We start from the raw sequence: 22,694 nt of genomic DNA, 5'->3' as shown, positions 1-22,694 counted from the left end.
CTCTTTTGCTTTGATAAACCTACTCCTTACAATAAACTTGAGGTAGGCTTTCTGATGCCGACCACTCTTGCCCCCCCCCCCCAACCACAATGGTTGCAATCTGAAACCATCTGGTAGAGCAGAAGTATGTTTGGGAATACCTTACTGCATTGCATCTATTAGAACTCTATTGTGTCCCATTTTTAAAAACCCATTTTTAAACACCCGGGAGCACATTCATACATGACCCTATTATCTCTTTACATACTAACTCCTGATTATAAGTTAAGGAGCAGCAGTCCGTAGTAAATTATAATAAAAAAATGTAGGGACAGCTCATACTGAACAAAGGTGCAACCCCAACCTACATTCTACTAGAAAATTTGTAGGGCCCCACCCTAACAATGCAGTGCATACTATGCACGATCCAATTGCTGAACAAGGCAATTAGATGGGGATGGGAAGTGAACAGTTGTATATTCCTAGGCTCACTTATTTTCAATAATATAGATTGGGAGCTGCAATAGAACTATAATTGGAAAGAGTTTTCCTTTTATTTATTCATGTATCATTCCATATAAATAAATAAAAGAGCTTAAAAATCAGGGCCTGGCAAATCATCTGTATATACCTAGAGATAAACGATATCTAAGCGCACCAGAGTTAGCAAATGCCTGGAGAGGCACTTTTTCATTGCCTCATTCTATTTTATTGCTATAACAAAAACAAAGATCATTAAAAAGTGACATAAATCAAACATTCTTTTTGTAACGGCATGATGTCAGCTGACCTTTGTCTCCTTGTCTCTAGAAGTGTCAGTAAAATCTGTGTCCCGCTTACAATACAGCTTTCAGTCTGTTCTCCATCAAACATGTTTTTTAACAGTTGCTCTACACATGGCTGTCTGAAATCAGAGAATTTTTTTTATATGGTGTACAGATTGATTTCTGCAAAAACAGACCCCCCTCATGCATCTGTCAGTAAGTACACAATACATGCATTCTAACAAAATAAACACACAATACAGTGAGCTATGTTCAGCAAATCTAAGCCAAGTTATATTAGTGAAAAGTGATTATTATAAAAGCAGAAGAAAATTTTAAGGAGTCTATTGTTTTGTGAACAGAGTGAAGAGTTTTCACTTTTTCAGCACAAAGAGCTATTCTTTCTTAGTATGTGAGGTGGTTTTCCTGGCCAGCCAGCAAACTATTTCCTGTAAAAAAAAAAAAAAAAAAAAATACAGGAAAGTATCGATATAATTTTATGCTGGGCTGGCAGGTTGCAAAGAGCTCTGCAAGGCTGCTTTACTGTTTGTTTCTATACTCCAGTCTATCCGAACTCTACACTGCTCCACAGCCAAGTGCAAAGTTAAGTTCTATAGCCAACATCAGGATTGTAAGAGTAGAGGCTAATACCTCACATTAACGCTGGGAGTACTTGGGAGTACGCCAACACCTTTTAATTCCTAACAACAGGGAAGACAAGACAGCTGTTGGTGTGTTCTGAGACTAAAGCTGGCCATACACGTGGCGATCTCACGATGTTTCGTACGACCGTCGGTCGCACGAAACATCGTCAGATCCGCCACACACCATTCAGGGCTGAATCGGCAGGTAAGGAGGTAGAAACAATAGGATTTCTACCTCCTTCTGCCGATTCAGCTCTGAAGGGAGAATTTTGGTCAGGCGCCTTCTATGGCGCCCGATCAAAATTTTCTAACTTGGCCGATCGGCGAGCCGACCGATTTCAGCAGCTTCCTGCGATATCGGTCGGCTCGCTGACATGCCATACACGCACCGATTATCGTACGAAACGAGGTTTCGTACGATAATATCGGTGCGTGTATGGCCACCTTTAGACTGAGACTGTATAACAAATAAGGGCGAAGACAGATGGGGTGATTAGTTGCCATGATTTTTAAAATCCAGTCACAGCAAATTAATCACCCCATTAAGAAGTTTTAACTATCTTCGTAGTTGTGGCAACTGGAAGTTTCTTAAAAGTCACGATGACTTTTGCCCTGCTGATCCCATAATCCTCTGCTTTGTCTGCAAATCTATGGAACTGTTTGAGAAAAAGGTTTTTTATCATTTGGAGCTTTCTGGGTTTTCAAGGATCCATTACTGTATTTTTTAAAGGACATATAAACCCCACACGCAAAAAATTCATCAGTGAATAGCCTCTTTGAAATCTTTCAATACCTGCCACACTGGTTGTCCAGAGGTTAATAATAAGGCTGCAGCACCAGGCCCCCTCCCTCGGGAATTTGCTGTGAGTGTTGGCTTGTGAGCATGCTCAGTTGTTCTAAGCTCAGATTACTAAACAAGCTCCCCAGTCTAGCAGCCAGTGAAGAGATGGCATTGCTGGTTCCCATAGAAACTCAGCTCTAGCTGTCCGATTCAGTTTTTTTTCTCCTGAGCTCAGCTTTACCATTACAGTGCTCAAACAAAGCAGAACTTTTATCAGGGACAGTTCTGCCTGTGAGAGCCTGGATTCTTGATGAAATGTATGCTGAATAAGGGTCTGTGTGTGTGTATGCTGTTTGCAGATTTAAATGTAACTGATTATGTATCAGAGGAAAAATGGCCACCGGGTGAAAGCTGCTATTTGCTTTAGGAAAATGTGATGGTGCTGGCAAACAGAGGGGATCTATGCAGTACAAGTGAGGCCATTTGGGTGGGGAAGACGTGCCCAACTGATTGTAGGCAAATGTAGGCTTTACATGTCCTTTAAAATGGTTCAAAAAGAAAAAAAAATTTTTAGAAAAACTCTCATCCCCCTACCTCCCCCTCTGTGCATCTCCTTTTTCCACATTGTTAAGCACATAAACGAAATATCAACACTAAGGGGCAGATTTATCAAAACACGAGTTCGAATGTCGAATGGCAAAATTGAAGATCGCAAATATCACGAAAATGCTTACGAAAAAATTGGATTAGTCACAATAATATCGTACTGGCGATCCGAAAGTCACAAAATTTTCATACCGAACAATTGTAAACAGCGGCAAAACCGATCCAATTTTTTTGCGCTAAAAATACAAAAAAGTTGCGCAAGGTACGAAAAAGTCGCGGAAAATACGATTGGACTGTTCGAACGAATGCCCATGGATAAGTAAATGTGCCCCTAATTGTTTGAAGTACAGTAGTTTTTACGGATTTGTTTTTTTTTTTTTTACAATTCTATATAATTGTTTTTCCTAATGCCTATTGTGTAAATAAGTTTCTTAAAGGTTTGTTCATGATTGTTGCTTTAAGTGTTAGATTTACAACCCCCCAGATAAAACTGGATATGGCCTTTTGGATAGAAAATGCTATCTTGTCAGGGCAGTGGTAGGGAGTACGTGTGATTTTGTAGGGTTAATTTTGTAACCAGATATGTGCTGAAAACGTTTATGTGCGTAGTAGATTTGGTAGTGGGTTTGGGAAAAGTAAAATATCAGCTGCAAAGAGGTTGATTTTATATTCTTTTTCCCCCACTTGGAGCCTCTGGCGCATGCTATCCACCAGGACCCCAACAGTAAGGGTGAATATTAAAGGTGACATGGAGCAGCCCTGACGTCCCCCCACTTTATCTTAATGCAATTGGAGACCCATGCTAAACATCTAAGCTAATGGTGCCTTGTATAGTTGTTTCACTCCCATGAGGAAGGGTTTGAGTGGTTTTAGCTTTTCCAAAATCACAAATATAAATCTCCAGTCCAACTGGTGTGAAGCATTTTTGGGTTCTCCCTTGTGATCCTGCATTTGTTTAGCTATTAAAGGAGAACTAAAACTTAGCAAATAAGTAGGTTAGAAATACTCCACAAAATGTAAAGTAAAGTGCTGCAGTATATTGGATTCAGCAGCCAATATGGTACAGGTGAGCATTACCAATTTATTTTGAGTTTACAAATTCAGAATTTTAAAACATAATGAAAAGTATCAGCACATGGTGACTGCAGCCCTTTAGCATTTGCCTTTTGGCAATCCAGATATACCCCCTGTAGCTCTCCATCTTCTTTTCTACTGATTCATTGTGCTGTGCTGCTGTCAGTTACCCAAGTTTAATTATAATATTCTGTCTATATAGAATATATAAAAGTCACAATACAAGTCTAGTAATTCAAATTCTCATTACATGGCAGTTTAGAAACCTATGCAGTTTTCATCAGAATGTAATAAATAGCCCTGTGGCATCAACTTTTATGACAGGCCATCATTTTCTGCTGAAATTCTTAACATCTGCCAACACCACACTGAGCATGTGAGTGAAGCTACAAATATACACATTTTTTTATTTCCTGAGCATCTACAATAAAAACTAAGCATTCACCCCTAATTGTAGCCTACTAAAATTCAACCTGACTTCATGACTACCTGAAAAGGAAACACTGGCCTTATGCTCCAATAGGGTCAGACTGGGCCGCCAGGGCACCAGGAAAAAAACACGGTGGGCCCCAGCAGCCCAGACCCTATCCCCGCAGGGCCCTCCCACAAGCCTCAGAAGCCAAGTTTAATTTACACATGCTCTGGGGAGGGGGGAGCAAGGGCCCCTAAGGCAGTAGCCCCGGTGGGTCCTGCACCCACCAGTCCGACCCTGTGCTCCAATGAAATGTAGAAGACTAGCAATTTCCAAAAATTTAGACAAGTTGTAATTCAAAGGGACCTGTCACACAGACATAAAAAGCTGTATAACCCAATTTTTTTTTTTTTAAACCTCTCCAATTTGCCTCAAAAAAGGGAAAAAATTCCTTCCTGACTCCAAAATGGCAATTGGACCAGTCCTTAGATCAACTTTGTACTAAAACCTAATTTTTAACAACAACCACACTGTATTTGCACAATTGCTAAAATATTAACTCCTTCTAGACAAACATATAAGGCAAGAAAAAGTAGAATGGAAGAAGTCCTAAAATCTATGTGGGTTTTCTACTCTGGCTCCTAAACTCAAAAAACAGTGGCAGGTCATTAACCATACATTTTTAATTTCTGTTCATTTATCTATGATGTAACTGCAAATTTCATCAGAGACTTATATTGTCCCTCAACATACCAAATTAAACCATCAATACGTATTATTTACAACACATACACTGTAATGTAATTCTTTTTATACTCTAAAACCTTCAGTGAACTGGTTTGTACTTACGATTCTAAGGTGGCGAGCAAGGGGTCTGTTTCCATTGTCTCTTGCATCTGATTGCACTGATCCCTGCTTAGTCTTATTAGATCACATAAGGTCTGAGAAGCATTGGACTGTTTCTGTAAAGAATCATGATACTTCATTCTATCATTAATATATGTAATTCATAGTAAAACTGACTTGCATAAATTACATGGAAATGCTCCCACATTTTTGCACTGATACGTAAAAAAGTCTGTTTGACACACTGCCTTGTATGAGGAGCAGTCCAAAGGATTTTTGGGTACACTGTCGCTTGCAGAGAGGAAGATTTCTTGAGGGTCACAAAGTGTCCCATCAACCATTTAAATGAATGGGAGGCAATATGGGCAGTTTTCTCCAATTCCCCAGTTGTTAAAATAGGACGGGTTTTCTACCAGCAGTACTATTAGCCCAAAGTTCCTATCAGTTCAGGCAACTGTTAAGGTGGCCATACACGAGGCGATTTCGCTCGTTGTGCGATGAACGATTATATCGACAAACGATCGTATGGCGATCGAGTTCCCATACGATATGCCATCCACGGGCAACGATAATTCGGGAAAGATTTCGTCGCATCATTATCGTAAAATACGTACGATCGTACATCTACGTACGATCGAATGTTGTTGACTTCCGCTGCTGGCAATCGTGACATGCGCAGAGAACAATCGTTGAAAGACAAATGTCTGACACTCACACCAACTGGCAGATTTTATCGTTAAACGACCAAAATTTTTAAACCTGGCCGATCGATTTTGGGGACGATAATGTCGGCTCGTTTAGTGGGCCGACGATCGTTCGTACACCACCAACTATACGATAACTTAACGATAGCATCGGATCGTTCGAGAATCGGTCGTTTGTAAGTAAAAAATCGGTCCGTGTATGGCCACCTTTACTCAGTTACCTGCCTGTTGTTCTTTTGGTAGGTCGCTGGGGTGGAGATTTGATTACACTCCAACTTGCAGTGCAGCAGACTGAAACTTATCAGAGCACAAGTCACATGGCTAAGGGAACCTGAAAAAAGTCAGAAAATAACTGGCCTCATATTAAATTTCAAAATTAAATATCAAAACAACTATTTACACTTTTGAAAATGAATTTCAGTACAGGTACCCGGACCCCTTATCCGGAAACCCATTATCTAGAAAGTTCATAATTAAAGAAAGGCCATCTCCCATAGACTCAATTTTAATCAAATAATTCACATTTTTAAAAATGGTTTCCTTTTTCTCTGTAATAATAAAACAGTACCTTGTACTTGATCCCAACAAAGATATAATTAATCCTTATTGGAGCCAAAACAATTCTATTGGGTTTAATTACTGTTTAAATATTTTTTTTAGTAAACTTAAAGAATAAGTAAACGTATTTTTTTTTTCTATGAGTAAGTTTTTGGTTAGTGAAGCCCACCCCCACTTCCTGTTTAGGTCTCTCATAAAAAAAAACCAAAAACACACAGCTAATGCACAGACTGGCTCCTGCTGCATCCAGGCATGCGCAGAAAGCTCTCTACTCCGACAACCTTGTCGAATTGAAGAGAGAACTGAACAGAAAGTGGGGGCTTCACTCTGCACAAGGAAGCAACGATAAAGAATACCTTCTGACTGAGGAACCAGGTCAGAGAGAATGCTGGGACAAAGGTAGGTAATTCTGGAGGCTGTTTAGAGTAATTTTACTCATAGAAAAAAAAAAAGGTTTACTTATTCTTTAAGGTAGGAGATCCACATTACGGAAAGACCCCTTATCTGGAAAACCCCAGATCCCGAGCATTCTGGATAATGGGTCCCATACCTGTACAGGAATCTGATTGAAGAGCCCTATTAACACATGTGTTTTGTAAAAACTTGTTTCTCTGTGACAGTATCCCTTTAATCAAGGATCCCCAACCTTTCTTACTCGTGAGCCACAGTCAAATGTAAAATGACTTGTAAAGCAACACAAGCTTCATAAAAGTTCATGGAGGTGCCAAATAAGGGCCAAGATTGGCTATTAGGTAGCCTCTATGCAAACTATCAGCTTAAAGGAAGCTTTATTTGGTAGTAAATCTTGTTTTTATTCAACCAAAAACTTGCCACCAAGTCAGAAATTCAAAAATAACTACCTGTTTGGGGGCACTGAGAGCAACATCCAAGGTGTTGGTGAGCAACATGTTGCTCACGAGCCACTGGTTGGGGATCACTGCCTTTAATGATTGGTCTGGTTGACAAAACCCTGGTGAACTCACACAACACTCATAGATAAGTTATGGTCCCCTGGTAAACACAGCCTAAGGCAATATAGTTTACTTTCTTCTGGCAGCATGATAGATATCTATCCAAAACTAGGCCAGATATCTATCAGACACGTTTAAAAATCCCACTGGTGCGAGGACCACATCAGCTAGTTCAGCAACATTGCCAAACTAGTGGATCTTAGTTTAAAAGTGGGCATACACATTACAATTACAAATTTACCCGCAATCACTGGTTGCAGGAAAGGTAACTTTTTTTCCTCTAATAATGATAATATCAGTGTGAGTATGGCCACTTTTAACACATAATCTTCAAAGAACAGAGCTATGTGCTGGCAAATATCATGTAAGATCACATACAGAGTAGTCGTGACACTCACATCCTCATCTTGACTGTGATGTATCAGATTTATCAGTCTTTGAATTAGTCGTTCCTCATTTAGCCACTGCAAGGTAAGAAAAGGCCATTTTAATAGTTACATACTTTTTCCCCCAGTATCTCTCCTTTGCTTCTTTTCTCCTCATCTGTATTCTATAAACCTGTTTTGACACCTCTTTCTAAGTACTTTATATCGATGTCATAAAATTCTTCTAGTACTTTGTGATCAAAATAAATATTACCAAAAACAGATACCATGTTTTCTATGCTAAACAATATGACCAAATGCACACGTATAGAAGATACTATCCTATCATTTAATAGCATTAATGTAAGATGTAAGAATTTTCTTCCTATACCTGTACATTCAACTTGCACACACTGCACAACAATCATTCTGTACTAAATCCTCTTTTCCACCAATGCCAAAGATCTGTTAGCCCTGCCTTTCTTGCTTCGCCTTCTACATTTCTGTAAATCTGCAGCAGATTTGCAATTTTCTTACATGGAGCACCTCTTGACGTAAAGGGGCAGGCTCTACACAGCTTATGAGACGAAGCAGCAGATCCATCATTGCTGAAGTGCCAATATGCTCCAGAACCAAGGCAAGGAACTTCTCCTTCTTTCTCAAAAATCCAATGACCTAACAAGGAAAAGGATATCGACAGCCTATACATTTTTGCTACAACACAAGTGCTACAAAATTTAATTTAACAGTAAGAACAAGCGTGTAAAAATTTGTAGAACTTTAAAAGCAAAAATTATCCAAAAATATTTACACAGAAGGGCTTCTTCTTTTATGGTCATGTAATGATATAATGAGAGCTCTGACCTGCTCTGTCTTCCTTGCAATCAAATTTCCAATAGTTTTGCTGAAGAAGCTGGCAAGTAGTGGGTTGAGGGGAGGTTCTTGTCTCAGAAAGTCATACAAGATATTTAGGAGGTTATCATCCTCACCAAGCTTATCATTGATCTGTGGCACATCACATGTCAGCAGTTCACAGGCAGTGTTGGGGAACCTAAAGCAATAAACAAGTTTTCATCATGAAGGCAACAATATACACAGGGCTGCCATCAGAAACTTTTGGGCCCGCACAAGTTTTATATGGGGCCCCCCATGAACACAAGTGTGCAGTACCAAAGATTTGGCCATGATTCTTGTGTGTGGAATATAAAAAGCTGATGTTACTCTATAATAAGTAGTTCATATAAAGAGTTCCATTCAGTTTATAGGGGGTCAGTTGATTTTCCCTCCCCCCTGCCTACCCCTGCTCTGTGCCTTCATTGCTTGATATGGAAGTTACATAAACTCAGCAAATTTAGGGGCCAAAAGATATTGTTTTGGGGCCCAATAACTAGTCAGTAGTACTTCATAAAAAAATAGAAAAAAAAATAATAATGTGCTAATAAGTCAGTATTTTAATGGGGGGGGGGGTCAGTGGAGTAGATACATAAGTTATATAAGTTTCTTTGAAAGTAACAAAAGTTTTTGCATACGTGGCATAAATTGCGTAAGCTTAGAGGTCCAATGATATTGCTGTGGGGCCTACTAACTAGTCAGTATCAGTTCATAAAAATAGTTAAAATAATTAATGTGCTAAGTTAGTATTTTAATTAGGGGGTCAGTGGAGTTCAAACATATGTTATATTCAAAGAAATGTATGTTACTTATGTTTTCACATAAGTTGCTAAAATTGTGTAAGCATAGGGGCCCAATGGTGTTGCTTCAGGCCCAATAACCAGTCATTCCCCTGCTGAAAAGTTAATGTAGGAGATACTACTAAAATGAAGTAAATAGATCCCAATAAACACATATGAAGTTACTCTATAATCAGCAGTTCATATAAATAGTTAAAATTAATAATTAATGTGCTAATCAGTCAGTCATTTCATTGGGGGCAGTGGAATTTACCAAAAATCACCATTCATTGGTGATCAGTGAAGTTTGTCCTTGCAAAGCTTCTCTGCATTGTCTTTTGCTTGATATGCAAGTTGCTTAAGTTTAAGGCAAGTTAAGTAGTTTTTGCGAAAGTTCTGTAAATTGCGGAGTATTATACACAGTTTACGTAATTTGCGTAACATTGGTGATGTATAGTTTGTGTGAAATATATACTAGGTAAAGCATAGTTTGTTACATAGCCAAGCAATCTTGGTCTCATATAAAAAGAATAAAAGTGTGAAAAGCAGAAGTGTGCATATATGTGTGCCTGAATCTGAGGTAAGAACCATGCAGGAGGCCAGTTAATCTCAGTACTGATACCAGTTACAGTTTACACAAAGGCTATCAAAGCAGCCAGACAGATGGGGGGGGCCACACAGAGGGGGGTCGCGGGCCGCCAGTTGGACAGCACTGTCTAACATATTGGGTGGCCTATTAAAGAATCTTACCAAATCATGAAATATTGCCCCTTAACATCTTTCTCTTGAGCCACCATTTTGTGATGGTCTAGTGATCCCTCAGATTTAAGGAAACAATGCAGCTCTAACTGTAACAGGACAAAGTAGTGTGGAAGTAAAGGCAGAACTTTGTTTATTGCCTAATGTGACCTAGCGTGTATGCGTGCCCTTGGCTGTAGATGTATAAAAAACAAGACTGTAAAAATTCGTTTGATATAGCGCCAGAAGTATCTAGGACAGTAAATTCTTCTCCAACCTCACGCCAGTTGGCCTACAGACTGTGCCCCCATCAATTGCTGTCACTTGACTTGGGCACATGTTTAAATACTAGCTGGCTTAATATGGTGGTTTGCTCATTTGCACAGAGCACAGTATTAAGTTAGGGGACATGATCAGCAAAAAAATGTGTGTTTGCCTTAAACAAAAAATATCAACTAAAAATTGGAACTGTAATACTTTTCAGCTTGTATATTTCCCAGTGAGCCGGGCCAAGTAGTATTACCCAATGTAAGCAGTATTCAGCCTAGCGCTTGTAACCCTTCCCCCGATTGGCCCATGCATCAAACCACTACTGCACCTTGGTCCACTAACTCCCCGCAGCTCACTTGTCAATTGTGCCATCCCCCAAACTGCACCCAAGGCATGTGGCTTCCTTGCCTACCCCTAGTCTAGGTCCTGGTCATGCTGCTTTCTCCTAGTTACGTGACTGAGGCCCAATGACACACAGAGAACTTAACCACTGACACCCTCTTGCTGAGAACTGCCTAAGATTACAGAGTCAGAATATTCTAAAGCGAAGGCTTTCAGAGCAGAGGCATGCCTGTCGTCTGTTGCTGTGCATCATACATGGAACTTCTGGTTCAATAACTTTAAGCACCTATATTGGAAGTACATTCTGTCAAAATCCCTACACTTTGGGGGAAGCCTTTACTTCACATTTAAACAATTAAAAGAGTTTAGATAAGGACAAATCGTCATGCCTGTTAAAGCAGGGGTAGGGAACCTATGGCTCGGGAGCCAGATGTGGCTCTTTTGATGGCTGCATCTGGCTCTCTGCCAAATCTTTAATAAAAAAAATAACAGGGGGCATGGCCTGCGCTCGGCGGACAGAAGACGTGTTCTAAGCCTCAGAACACGTCTTCTATCCGCCGAGCGCAGGCTACGCCCTCCTCCGCATAGCGCATCCTTGGCACCCACCCTACCTTGCCCCGCAGCCCAACATATTGTATGGCTCTCACGGAATTACATTTTAAAATATGTCTCTTATGGCCAAAAAGGTTCCCGACCCCTGTGTTAAAGTCTCAACAAAAAAGGAACACATCCTTCTAAAAATAACTTATTGCCTAAACATATTACATAGTTTAGATGCACACAAAATCCTTTCTGCCTCATAAAATTATCACAAACACACAGCCATTTACAACAAACTGGTTAGGAGGCTGCTTCTCTACGATACTTCACAGAGAACTAGTAACTACTGCACAGATACACTATACTTTAAAATCTATTACAATATTTTGCTACTATAATTTTTAAATTATGTTTTAACCATGACTTACTTGAAACGGACTTTCTCCTCCATATCATCTGGGGGCTTTTGTGTGATGAGTTCAACAAGCTGCTCCATGCACTGCTGTTGGCAAATGAAATCCAGCAGGCGCCTATTCTGGGCCTTGCACTCCTGAAGAAGGTCATCCTCCTCCATAAGCTCTTGTAGGGTAACATCTTCTTTATCCAGTAGCTTGTCGACATGCGACGTCGTGTTTAGGTCAAACTTCCAGAACATGGTTATGTAAGCTTCTGTCAATACAGAGGAGGAATATTTAGCAAAAAGTGATACTGGTAATTATACGTATATTCGCAAAAATGTTTCCGGACTCCACCTACAGCAGCCGTAAGTTGCTTGCCACACAAGCATGAGCTGAAATTTTTATTTATTCAAACCAAATTTGAACCCTTAGTTAGTTATTTAGTTCTAAACAACTTTAAGGTTTTAAAGTCAATTTGTTCAAGTCAATTAAAATGTTGTGGCAGTATCTATTACAACAGGGTTACTGGATTATCTGCTATGATACATGAATATGGCAATCTATTTCTACCGTTTATTGGTTTACCCAGACTTTGTTCCCACTTGAGCTTTTTTTGAGGTTTAAAATTTTTTGCAGAGAAACATTTTTTTAAAACAATGGAGGAAGAAAAACTTTGTATAAAAGTTGGAGGGCAGAATATTTTTTCAAATATAAGGCTCCTGCCACATGTGGTGGATTCTTAGTCTGCAAATAAACACAGGCCAGGAGAACTATATAAGTTTATTGACTGCCCCTATCACTAACCGCTAGTTAATAATGCAGAGAAGTGCCTACCTGCCCGACATCTTCTTATTGACTGAAGATTCTTCAGGTCCTACCACAGATACCTAACCTGCTTGCACATGTGCAATTGAAGCGGATTTCCCGCTTCCTCCAACTGCGCATGCAGGTTCGTATTGGCGGTGACACCCGAAGCTTCTTCAGTCGGAAAGAAGATGTCGGCAAGATACGCGGCTGTTAGCTATAGGTCAAGCTGACCATTTTTTGTTTAAACTTTTGCCAGTAAATGTTACCTTGAAGATTGAACCCGACTGTTTTACAGCCGGACTGCCACTTCTTTCCCTGTCTGTTATCCATCTCTTCACTGACATCACGTGACATAGGCAGGCCCTGCTCTTTTTTTTTTTCCTTACTTCTAGGCAGTCCATGCATTGCCTAAACAAGTGACCTGTTCCTCCTCACATCTGAACTGTGAGTTTGCGGTCTATTAAAGGAACAGTAACACCAAAAAATGAAAGTGTATAAAAGTAACTAAAATATATTGTGCTGCTGCCCTGCACTGGTAAAAGTTGTGTGTTTACTTCAGAAAGTCTACTATAATTTATATAAATAAGCTGCTATGTAGCCATGGAGGCAGCCATTCAAAGGAGAAAAGGCACAGGCACATAGCAGATAACAGATAAAACACCATTGTATTCTACAGAGCTTATCTGTTATCTGCTATGTAACCTGTGCCTTTTCTCCTTTTTTCCAGCTTGAATGGCTGCCCCCGTGGCTACACAGCAGCTTATTATATAAATTATAGTAGTGTTACTGTAGCAAATACACCAGTTTTACCAGTGCAGGGCAACAGTGCATTATATTTTTATTACTTTAAAGCTCTTTCATTTTTTAGTGTTACTGTTCCTTTAATCATGCTGTTTATTATCTGCTTGTGCCTGTGCAACCTGCGTTGTCTCCCCTCTCCACATACTTTGATGCCGGACACAGCCCAGCCCCACAGACAACAGTGTCCTGCACGCTGATCTGAGAACCCACAGCCTCTAACTCTTTGCTGTCGGAGGTCCTTTTTTCGAGTCGGGCAAGCAGCAAGATTGTGATTGGCTGCACTTTTCAAACTGAATGCATAGGAGGTGCTTTTAAACACCAACCAACTATTGCAGCACAAACATGGCAGGGCTCTCAGGCAGTTAAATAGGGGATAGTACAGGAAATATAAATGCAGTAGCCAAGTAGTTTTACACTGAAATGAGAAAGCTAATACAATAATAATGATAGGTTTAAAAAGCATTATGATTTTTGGTGTCAGTATCCCTTTAAACTTAAAAACAATGCTGTAAGGGAGAGGTGAGGGGGGGGGGGGGTATAAGCAGTGATAGTTATGGGTGCTTTTTGCACCCTGGGTGTATAGTTCTCCTTTAATCTTAAAATAACTAAAAAAATAACTAAAGCATAATGAAGGAAAAAGTGGCAAGGTATGTCTGAGAGCTTTCTGTGCCCCAAACTAATAAGGTGTTTTTTATGTATATCTATTAAAACTGCCAGTCTACATGCACTGAATGAAAAATATAGAAAAAAGAAAATGAAATGGCTGCACCTCCCACATTCAAATATCACTCTCAAATCAATACTGATATATTGTGCGAATCTCATTGGATACTGGGCGCATCTTGCAGTCCCGCCCCCATGACATCACCACGGGGCCCAGACTGTATCTTTTAAGGAGAGCAAGGGGAAGAGCACCGATCTCAAATGAGATAAGGGAGCGATACATTTAAAATACATTTAAAGTAATGCTTCTATTTAGGCCTCTTGGGGACAGTGAGTTAATTAAAAAAATCCATTCACTTTCCTTCTGGATTAGAGCGTTGTCCAAATTGCTGCCCCACACTCTTGCCATCATGTGCTTCAAGAAAATGTCTAGCGATGGGGGTCATTTTATTATTCATGAGAGCCTGTCTTAGAGCATACGTGTCATTTTGCCCACATATTGTTTCTCACAGGGGCATGTAATGAGATAAATGACACTTCAGTTCGCAGTTAATATAGTCTTTGAGCATATGTTTAGTGTTAAACCTGTCAGTTATCGAGTTCAGATTGTAAATATCAGGGCTGTGGAGTTGGTAGATAAATTCTCCGACTCCGACTCCTCAGTTTCTGATACTTCCGACTCCTCTGTTTTTAAATATGCTAATGTATTTTATACATTCATTGAAGGAAAGGAAGGAGACATACATTTAACCACAGAACTACTGGCTAGGAAGCCAACACTCTACTGTATTGCCCAATTAAAGCAAAAGACAAACAATGAAAACAACAAGGTTTTGTTTATTTTTATTTATTTTTTTTAAAGTGGCTGGATAGCAATAGCTGGCATAAAAATCAGGAACAGCAACTTTACCAGTTCAAAACAAACCACATTCTTTGGTAGTTTTAACTTAAAACTACCAAAGAATGTGGTTTGTTTTGAACTGGTAAAGTTGCTGTTCCTGATTTTTATGCCAGCTATTACTATCCAGCCACTTGTTTAAAAAAAAATTAAATTAGTTATCAGTGAGAGTTAGGCTAGGTTCACAGTGGGCATTGTGTTCCCAGTAACAGAGGAACACGACGCAGTGGAGCTGCCGTAACTGTGCGTTACGTCCCATTTAGTGAAGCATACAGTCAATGAAAAGCATGCTTCATGGTCACTATTTTTTTTTTATTCCCATTTAAATTTAGTAGGAGTCGGAGTCGGTTCATTTTTTGCCGACTCCAGGTACCCAAAATTGCCTCCGACTCCGACTCCTCGACTCCGACTCCACAGCCTTGGTAAATATATTTACATGCTTTACAATGACCACAGGCGTAAGTCCCCTTTAGTCTATTACTGCTTCTCTGGGCAGAGGATTGAAAAAGGCTTGACACCAATTTATCCCGAAGGTTGGGAGATCTCCTACAGCATGTGCTGGGAGATTCACCTACATATTTCCTCAAAATTGCATCTGTTCTCAAAACATGCCAATGTTTCTTTAATATTGATATAATAGAGGGACACTGATTGTTAAAGGTACTTATGCAATTGCCTGAGGATTGTACCTTCTTCTGACCTGTCATCAGAAGACAATTGCGTGTAAGCCCACAGGCCCGATGATAGGCCTGTTTGACCAATCTTCTGCTATAGCCTCTGTCCCTGAGTCTTTGCATCAATTCTTTGGCTTGTTTAGTAAATGTGGTTGGATCAAAACAGTTTCTCTTAAGTCTCACAAATTCCCCATAAGGAATCGCCCTTTTAGTGGATTCTAAGTGTTGACTGTTGTAATGTAAGATGGAATTGATGGCCATGGGTTTTCTATACAGAAAACAGAGGTTTTCCTACTTTGTTTGGTCACACCAGTTGCTATATCCAGCCACAGTATTTTGAGCAAACTAAGGCAACTACAGGCTACCCGACACTGCTCGTTATAATCGTGGATTACCTCACGTGATTTTTAATTGGGGTTGAACTTCTCTTTTTATCTGATATTAATAAAGGTTAAGTTTTAGCAATCAGTCTTTTTTCCACTTTTCTTGGAGGGTTAATCTACCTGATATAAGGTTGGGTAATAGTGCATCGGTATCGAAGTCTAATTAGGGACCACCAGTAAGGGTGCGTCTCTTTTTTCTCCTTTCTTGTATACATGCACTGAATGACTAATAACGATAAGAGGAGATGTCCTTATGCACTTAGTTTTAATAATTCTACTAAAAGTGAGAAAGGAAAAGTAAATGCACACTGCTACTCTGCTGATGAAATTTATAACAAGTTATTAAAATGGAAAATTTACCAAAATTAAAAAATTCTTCCCAAAAGTTTTTACCAATGTGTTTCTAACCTAATTATCATTTATTGCTTCAATTGTCTGAAGTGTAAAAAAAAACACTCACGAAATGTTATTGCAGTACGCAAGAATCCTATAGACTTGAACTGAGAATTCTCAACACGTCTTAGGAATTCTTGAGTACTTGGAATGAGAGAAAGATATCCATCCAAGCAAATGATGAACACATTGGTATGACTGGATCTTGAAAGGTTGTAGGATCCAAATTTATTATTTTTGTCTGAAAATCGCTGATGCAAAAAGATACAAGAAAACCTTTAATAAATTGAACTGATTTGTTACAATAAGTTGTGAAAGATACTTTATGCAAATATAGTAATTTGTCTTGGATGTTTCTACAAAGCATACAATCTTGGTCCTAGGTTTTATAGGTAGAGATTTTGGGGGATGGTAATGAATATGTATTATCTAAAGCTCCTTTGAACAAAACAGACTGGATGGAAGAAATGGAAGAACACAGCAAAATGGAAGAACACAGCAAAGATGACAGCAAAATTACTGCAATAAAAAAACACATGTACAAAATAGAAATTTGCTTGTTCTGTCATCACACTGATGGGCTCATACTTGTGAAGAGTATGAGTATGAGTCTGAAAGCACTTTTGATTGTCAGTAGCCAAAGAGTTTAGTAGAAATCTATTAGTATTAGCATAGCAAGCATACCAGACAAAGTAAAATCCAACAAGTAAACTATTTAGTAAGGCACGCAAAATCTTTCATCGTAGGCAGTGTAATTGTGATTAATAGTACAGTTCTCTGCAAATTCTATAACTAAATGGAGAACAACATTCAGCATTCTTGTTCTGTGTTCTAATTCACTGTTAATAGAATTATTCATGGGCTAATAATGGAGTGGGGCAGGAAAGAAATGGAAGTGTTTTATTTGGCAGTAATCAGATAGTTCAGTTGGAATTAACTAGCAGCAAAACAATTAAGTATAGTGGAGAAGATTTAAACCAACTAGCAAACTGCAGTACCTACTTGATACAAAAATGCCTATTTATTTAAAGTTTCTCTGGTAGTAGGTGTTGCAACCAACAGTAGAGAGAAGTGTAAATCTGGGAGGTATACATTTTAAGAAGCAGTAGACATTTTGACAGAATATTGGTATCTTGGTTATTGAACCACCATTCTTCAATGCTTCATAAGTAAAAGTTTAATCTGGCAACTTTTGTAAATGATCAGACTGTATGTATCATAGTAAGGGCATAAGCAAAATATATTCTTTCTCTGCACACAGTAGGCTTTCATGCTTTTAGTAAAACAAACCTAAGAATGCCCTGTAAATCTCAGTGACATACTTTACCACCGAAACACATGCTCAATATCTGAATGCATAAAGATGGAAGCAGAGCTCCGCAGGCACATACCAGCAACAATGAAAACATTCTTATAGTATTCAGCACCATGGACAGATAACAGTGCTGTATATGCTTCTATAGTTGTGGCAGCCAACCACTGTGCCATTACTGTCATCATTAAAATGTAGGGATCCAGTCTTGGGGATATATATCTGACTGTTATGGACTGATCAATACAGGTTGATCCATAACAAATAGGGAATTATTACTAAAGATGATAAATCCAACTGAATGAATACAAAACAGAAAACAACATTCCAAATCAATCTAAATCTAATCAGAAAGGTGGAACTAAAACACATGGATGCTTTGACCTGAAATTATAAGCAGCAAGATTAAAAGGAGTTTATGGGGATAACCCATTTTAAAGGAGTCCTCCACTCAAAAACTGTTTTTTTAAATATGAAGAAAATTGTTACTTACAATCAATGTTCCAAAATAAATTTTAATTTAAGAGTATAGAAAGTTTTTAATTAATGTATTCTGGAAAATAACTTGGATTACAATTTTTCATTGTGCAAAACAGCGTTTGGGTGGAGTACATTTATCAAAATGTGAGCTTATAGCTTAATACAAAAAAACTCGCCTATGTTCTATTCATCCCTATGGGGTTTTTAGGAGGGTATTTATCAAGGGGTGAAAGTTAGAACTCAGCATTTGATAAATGCTTCTAAAAATCCCATAGGAATGAATAGAACATGGGTGAGTTTTTATGTATTAAGCTCTAAACTCACATTTTGATAAATCTGCCCTTATATGTCACTGTTGTGTAAACCTAGCTTAACTAATGAACAAAACTTTAGTTAAGTGACCTGTTATGTAAAGCTGTAGATTTCTGCTTTGACATCTTTATTGTGAGGAAGCTGATCCAACACAGCTGGCATTGAAAGAATGAATTGCCATCTAGATCCTTTCTGCAAATTCTCCCTAACATGGAACTGTTCTATTTAAAGCTTGCAGGTTACAGCTGGCTGACATATGAAAACAGTTTCCTACCACACTACCTTTTATGTTCAATAAATCACACCTTAAACCAGAACACAAACATATTGGGTTCATTCAACAAGTTATTTTTGTGTGTTACAGAAGATTCTTTCCAATGTCATATTCACATCCTACATAAATAAACCTAATAGTAATACAACATAATGTGGCTTTTGGAACACTCCGGTTGTAAAGTAAACTTGTTTGTGCAGCTACATCAAGTATAGCAAATTTAAAGAAAGCATTCTTTAAAAGCATACAAAAAGATAATATACTGAAATGAAAAAAACATCATCACACAACTTTTATAGACACAAAATGACACACATATGTGAACCCTAAAATGGGCTAAATGACTGATCTGTAGTAAGAATGCATTACATGACTTGTTAAATACTTATTACTAAATTTAATTTTATTCTATAGTAGAATTTAAGACTTGCAAATAAGAACAACATAATGCTCCAAATAATGCTGTACAAAGGTACAGTGCTGCATACATAAGTAGTGCTTTACAAATAAAGATATAGATACAAACATACAAATGGAGAAAGAAACCAGGTCTTACAACATACCTGGTAAGGGAATGAGTAGAGTCTCAGCAATGAAGTTGGAGGTATACACAGAAATGCATTTGCACTAACAATTTAGGATTCAAACAGAAGCAAAGTATATTCAAATATGTTTTCACCTGATCTTCTTCCTAACAGAAAATAATACAATACTTTAAACATAAGAATAAAATACAAAGAACTAGCAGGAAAAAAAACAATGGAATGAACACTAAACCAACAAATATTTTATATCATAAGAGAGACCTATTAAAGAATCTTACCATATTGAGATATATATATTATACACACATACACACATGTATGTGTGTAAATATTGCCCTTTTACAACTTTTCCCTTGAGCCACCATTTTGTGATGATCCCTCACAGATCACCTGACAAACGCATTTCTTGGTAGATACTGACACCAGAAATGAAACCTTTTTTACTTCTATCATAACATTGTCTTTGCATGAGCTTTATCATTTTGCCAAAAAAGTATTTCCTGATGCTTTTCCATTCCTTATCTGATCCCCCATGTTCTTCTGTGAGGGGGCAGCCATATTTGTGCAGCAGTAGGCTGTTAGCATTAGAAGCTATAACTGACAGGCTGAGAAGGGACAGTCAGGTTGGCAAAACAGTCAGGTGTAGGAACTTCAAGCACCAATTGCATACAAAACCAACCCTAACAGTGAAAAAAGATCAACATGACCTTTAGGTAACTTTTTTTGTAGATTCATAATTTGAAAAGTAATTTTTTTCGTGTCAGTATCACTTTAAGACACAGAATGTCTTAAAGGAGAACTAAACCCTAAACATGAATATGGCTAGAAATGCCATATTTTATATTATAAACGGACTGCATTGGCTTAAAGCAGCTGTTGAGAAGCTGAGCTTAGAGGTCGTTGGAAATTATCAAGCAGAAAATGAGGGTTGACTGTCATATAAGCGGATGCTACAGGGCTAATTAATCAATTCTGACGCAAATGCCCTGGTTTTAGATAGGTCATGTGAATCTGAATGAATTACTAATCAGCTTTTTACTGTTACATTTATAGTCTATTTATGCAGTATATTGTGAGTCGGCCCCTAAGCTCAGTAAGTGACAGCAGCACAGAGCATGTGCAGGGAAGCAGCAGAAAAGAAGATGGGGAGCTACTGGGGCATCTTTGGAGGCACAGATCTTCCCTGTGAAATGGTTGTAGTCACCTTGTGCTGATACTGAAGCCAGAAACATAATGTATAATATTTCTGCCCTACTTCTTTAGTTAGGCATTAGTTCTCCTTTAATGTCCTATATATACTGGTAATGAGTGACTGCAGATGATGTCTTGTTGTTGCCTTTATGTATTTTGTGGTCACAACCTCATTGCACCCCCGCCTAATATTTGAAAATGTAGTGGTTGAGCTGATTTTGCTGCAGTTCTAACTGTAACAGGAAGAAGTGTAAATAAAATAAAGAATTCTGTCCATTTATTGGCTGACCTAGCATGCCCTTGGCGTTGCCTTTAGCACTTAAAATGGCAATTTTCTATTTAGGATTATCTAATGGTACATGCTATTAAAAAACAATATTTTTATGAAAATGGTTTGTTTTACATATAGGCTGTTTAATTCAATATATTTCAGAGACCTGCAATGTTCAGGGGGAAGTATATTTACTTTTCAGCATGAATTCCATGCTGAGCAAACTTTTTGTGCTGAACATACTTTTTGTCTATTGTTTTAATTTAGAATTATGTATGGTTTTTGTTGTTTCTTGAGCTAAACAAGTCAAATAAGGAAACCGAAGCTACACCATATATTTGGTCCCTGAAAGCTAGATAATTAGATTACAAGATGACAGGCAGTCCCCTGCATAATAGATCACTTCTTACCTTTAAACCAAAACAGTCACAACAAAGGGGGAAAGGATGGGGTTGCTCACTGGTAATCTCACAAGACCCAAACAGGACAAAACCCTTGTTTGTCCTGTTTAACTCAAGATATAATAACCATAGATAATGCTTAATTAAAACAAAAGGCAAAAAGTATGTTTAGCCCAGGCCCTAATCCTTTAAATACTGAGATGTTTCTTTATTTGGTTAATTTAGTTTTCAGTAGGTTTTTACGGATTTCTTTTGAAAGAACATACCATGACCCAGTGGCACCTAAATCAAATTCACACCCACTATGGTCAATTTTGTCAGGAGCCAATAAACCTACCCACACATTTTAAATGTGAGGAAATCAGGGAACCCCGAGAAAAAGCATTTTTAAATTTTAATTGTTGCCACAACTCCTTCAGGTATCTTTAAGTAACAAAAAGGGCATTATTTAATTTTTTGCGCACCCAAGGGCAAGTCTAAAAAAGTGGCTTTATAGGGCAGCCTTAGGTCTATATGATAAAAAAAAAATTTAAAACCCAGCCCATCACTGCACAATTGTAGGAAATACACAAAAGGTGCATTCAATAGCAATTACTTTTAAAAATGATTTTAGAACCATTAAAAACATTTAATACATGTATGTTGGGCAACTGCTTAGACTTGTTATTTTTTTCCATTAAAAAATCTGTTTTATGCTTGCATATATGCCGGCTCACAATGTGCGTCAAGTTTAGTCCAGTAGTCCAAAAGAAAATTAACAAACTACATTTTTACAAAAAAAAAAAATTATATTATACACAATATATATACACATATATACACAATTGTATACATGCCTAGTGGACTGTAATTCTTGCTACACTTGCTGTGTCTCTTTTTTTGTAAAAGTGCTTTGTCCTTACAGTTCTTGGGGTATCATAGCCCTTAGAACCCAGAACTATTCAGTGAATATAATGAAAAAAAAAAAGCTATTAAAAGAACAGAAAACTTTACATAACTCATTTACTTGCACAAAACAGTAAATCCAGGTGTTAAACAAGGACTAAAGAACCAATGTCCTATTTGTTCATTGAACTATTGCTGTCCCTTAAAGCTAGATATGCTTGGAGATACCAGAATCGTCTTCCTCTTTTTTTATTCTGCAATGTTTTAGGGTTGCCAAATTCCACTTCTATCACTAAGCAATCTGCAAGGGTTAGCATTAACCTCTATTGGGCCAATATGTGAGTATGGGTAACTGTATTACAGTGGGTGAGGTAGTTTTGGGCAGGAAGGGAGCAGAGATGTTATTGTTCTCTATGTGACAGAATAAATAGATAAACATTAAATGTTTATTTACTGTCTGTGTAACAGGTAACACCCCTGGGTGTAGAATGACCACAATAAATGCCTACTAATTTGACCAGTCAGTCTCTAGTAGGACTAAACCAAAGCTGATCAGGAAAAACAAACAAGCTGTCTGATTTCTTCATTCTACAGGTTGCCAGCTGCAATGGCAGACATATGTATATGATTCTCACTGTATTTATCTGACATTTATCAAGACATTTGTTTCCATGGTGCATGCTACACACATAGAGGCACTGCCATACAAAGCAAAAATCAGAGGCTTAAACACTCACTTAAT

The 22,694-nt window shown here is 38.2% G+C and overlaps 1 protein-coding gene across 14 annotated transcripts in view; it reads right to left on the bottom strand.

Moving 5' to 3' along the window:
- The window catches only part of ppp6r2 (protein phosphatase 6 regulatory subunit 2), a 57,664-nt gene that overhangs the window by 34,034 nt on the left and 936 nt on the right, over nt 1-22,694 (bottom strand). For 7 of the 14 annotated variants that reach the window (XM_012960056.3, XM_031899102.1, XM_031899104.1 and 4 more), the window contains exons 2-8: nt 19,223-19,350; nt 11,693-11,933; nt 8,569-8,755; nt 8,242-8,379; nt 7,738-7,803; nt 5,110-5,240; nt 770-883 (exon numbers count right to left, since the gene is read on the bottom strand). In XM_012960056.3, coding sequence (XP_012815510.2) covers nt 770-883; nt 5,110-5,240; nt 7,738-7,803; nt 8,242-8,379; nt 8,569-8,755; nt 11,693-11,919 — 863 coding nt within the window. In that variant the 5' untranslated portion in view covers nt 11,920-11,933; nt 19,223-19,350. The remainder of the gene's footprint in view (nt 1-769; nt 884-5,109; nt 5,241-7,737; nt 7,804-8,241; nt 8,380-8,568; nt 8,756-11,692; nt 11,934-19,222; nt 19,351-22,694) is intronic. The other 7 variants (XM_012960065.3, XM_002939374.5, XM_031899103.1 and 4 more) reach the window with 3 other exon arrangements.

Source organism: Xenopus tropicalis, chromosome 3, assembly GCF_000004195.4.
Source record: "Xenopus tropicalis strain Nigerian chromosome 3, UCB_Xtro_10.0, whole genome shotgun sequence".
NCBI classification, from domain to species: domain Eukaryota; kingdom Metazoa; phylum Chordata; class Amphibia; order Anura; family Pipidae; genus Xenopus; species Xenopus tropicalis.
The sequence above is the reverse complement of the archived record's forward strand: the minus strand, read 5'-3'. Positions and strand labels throughout refer to the sequence as shown.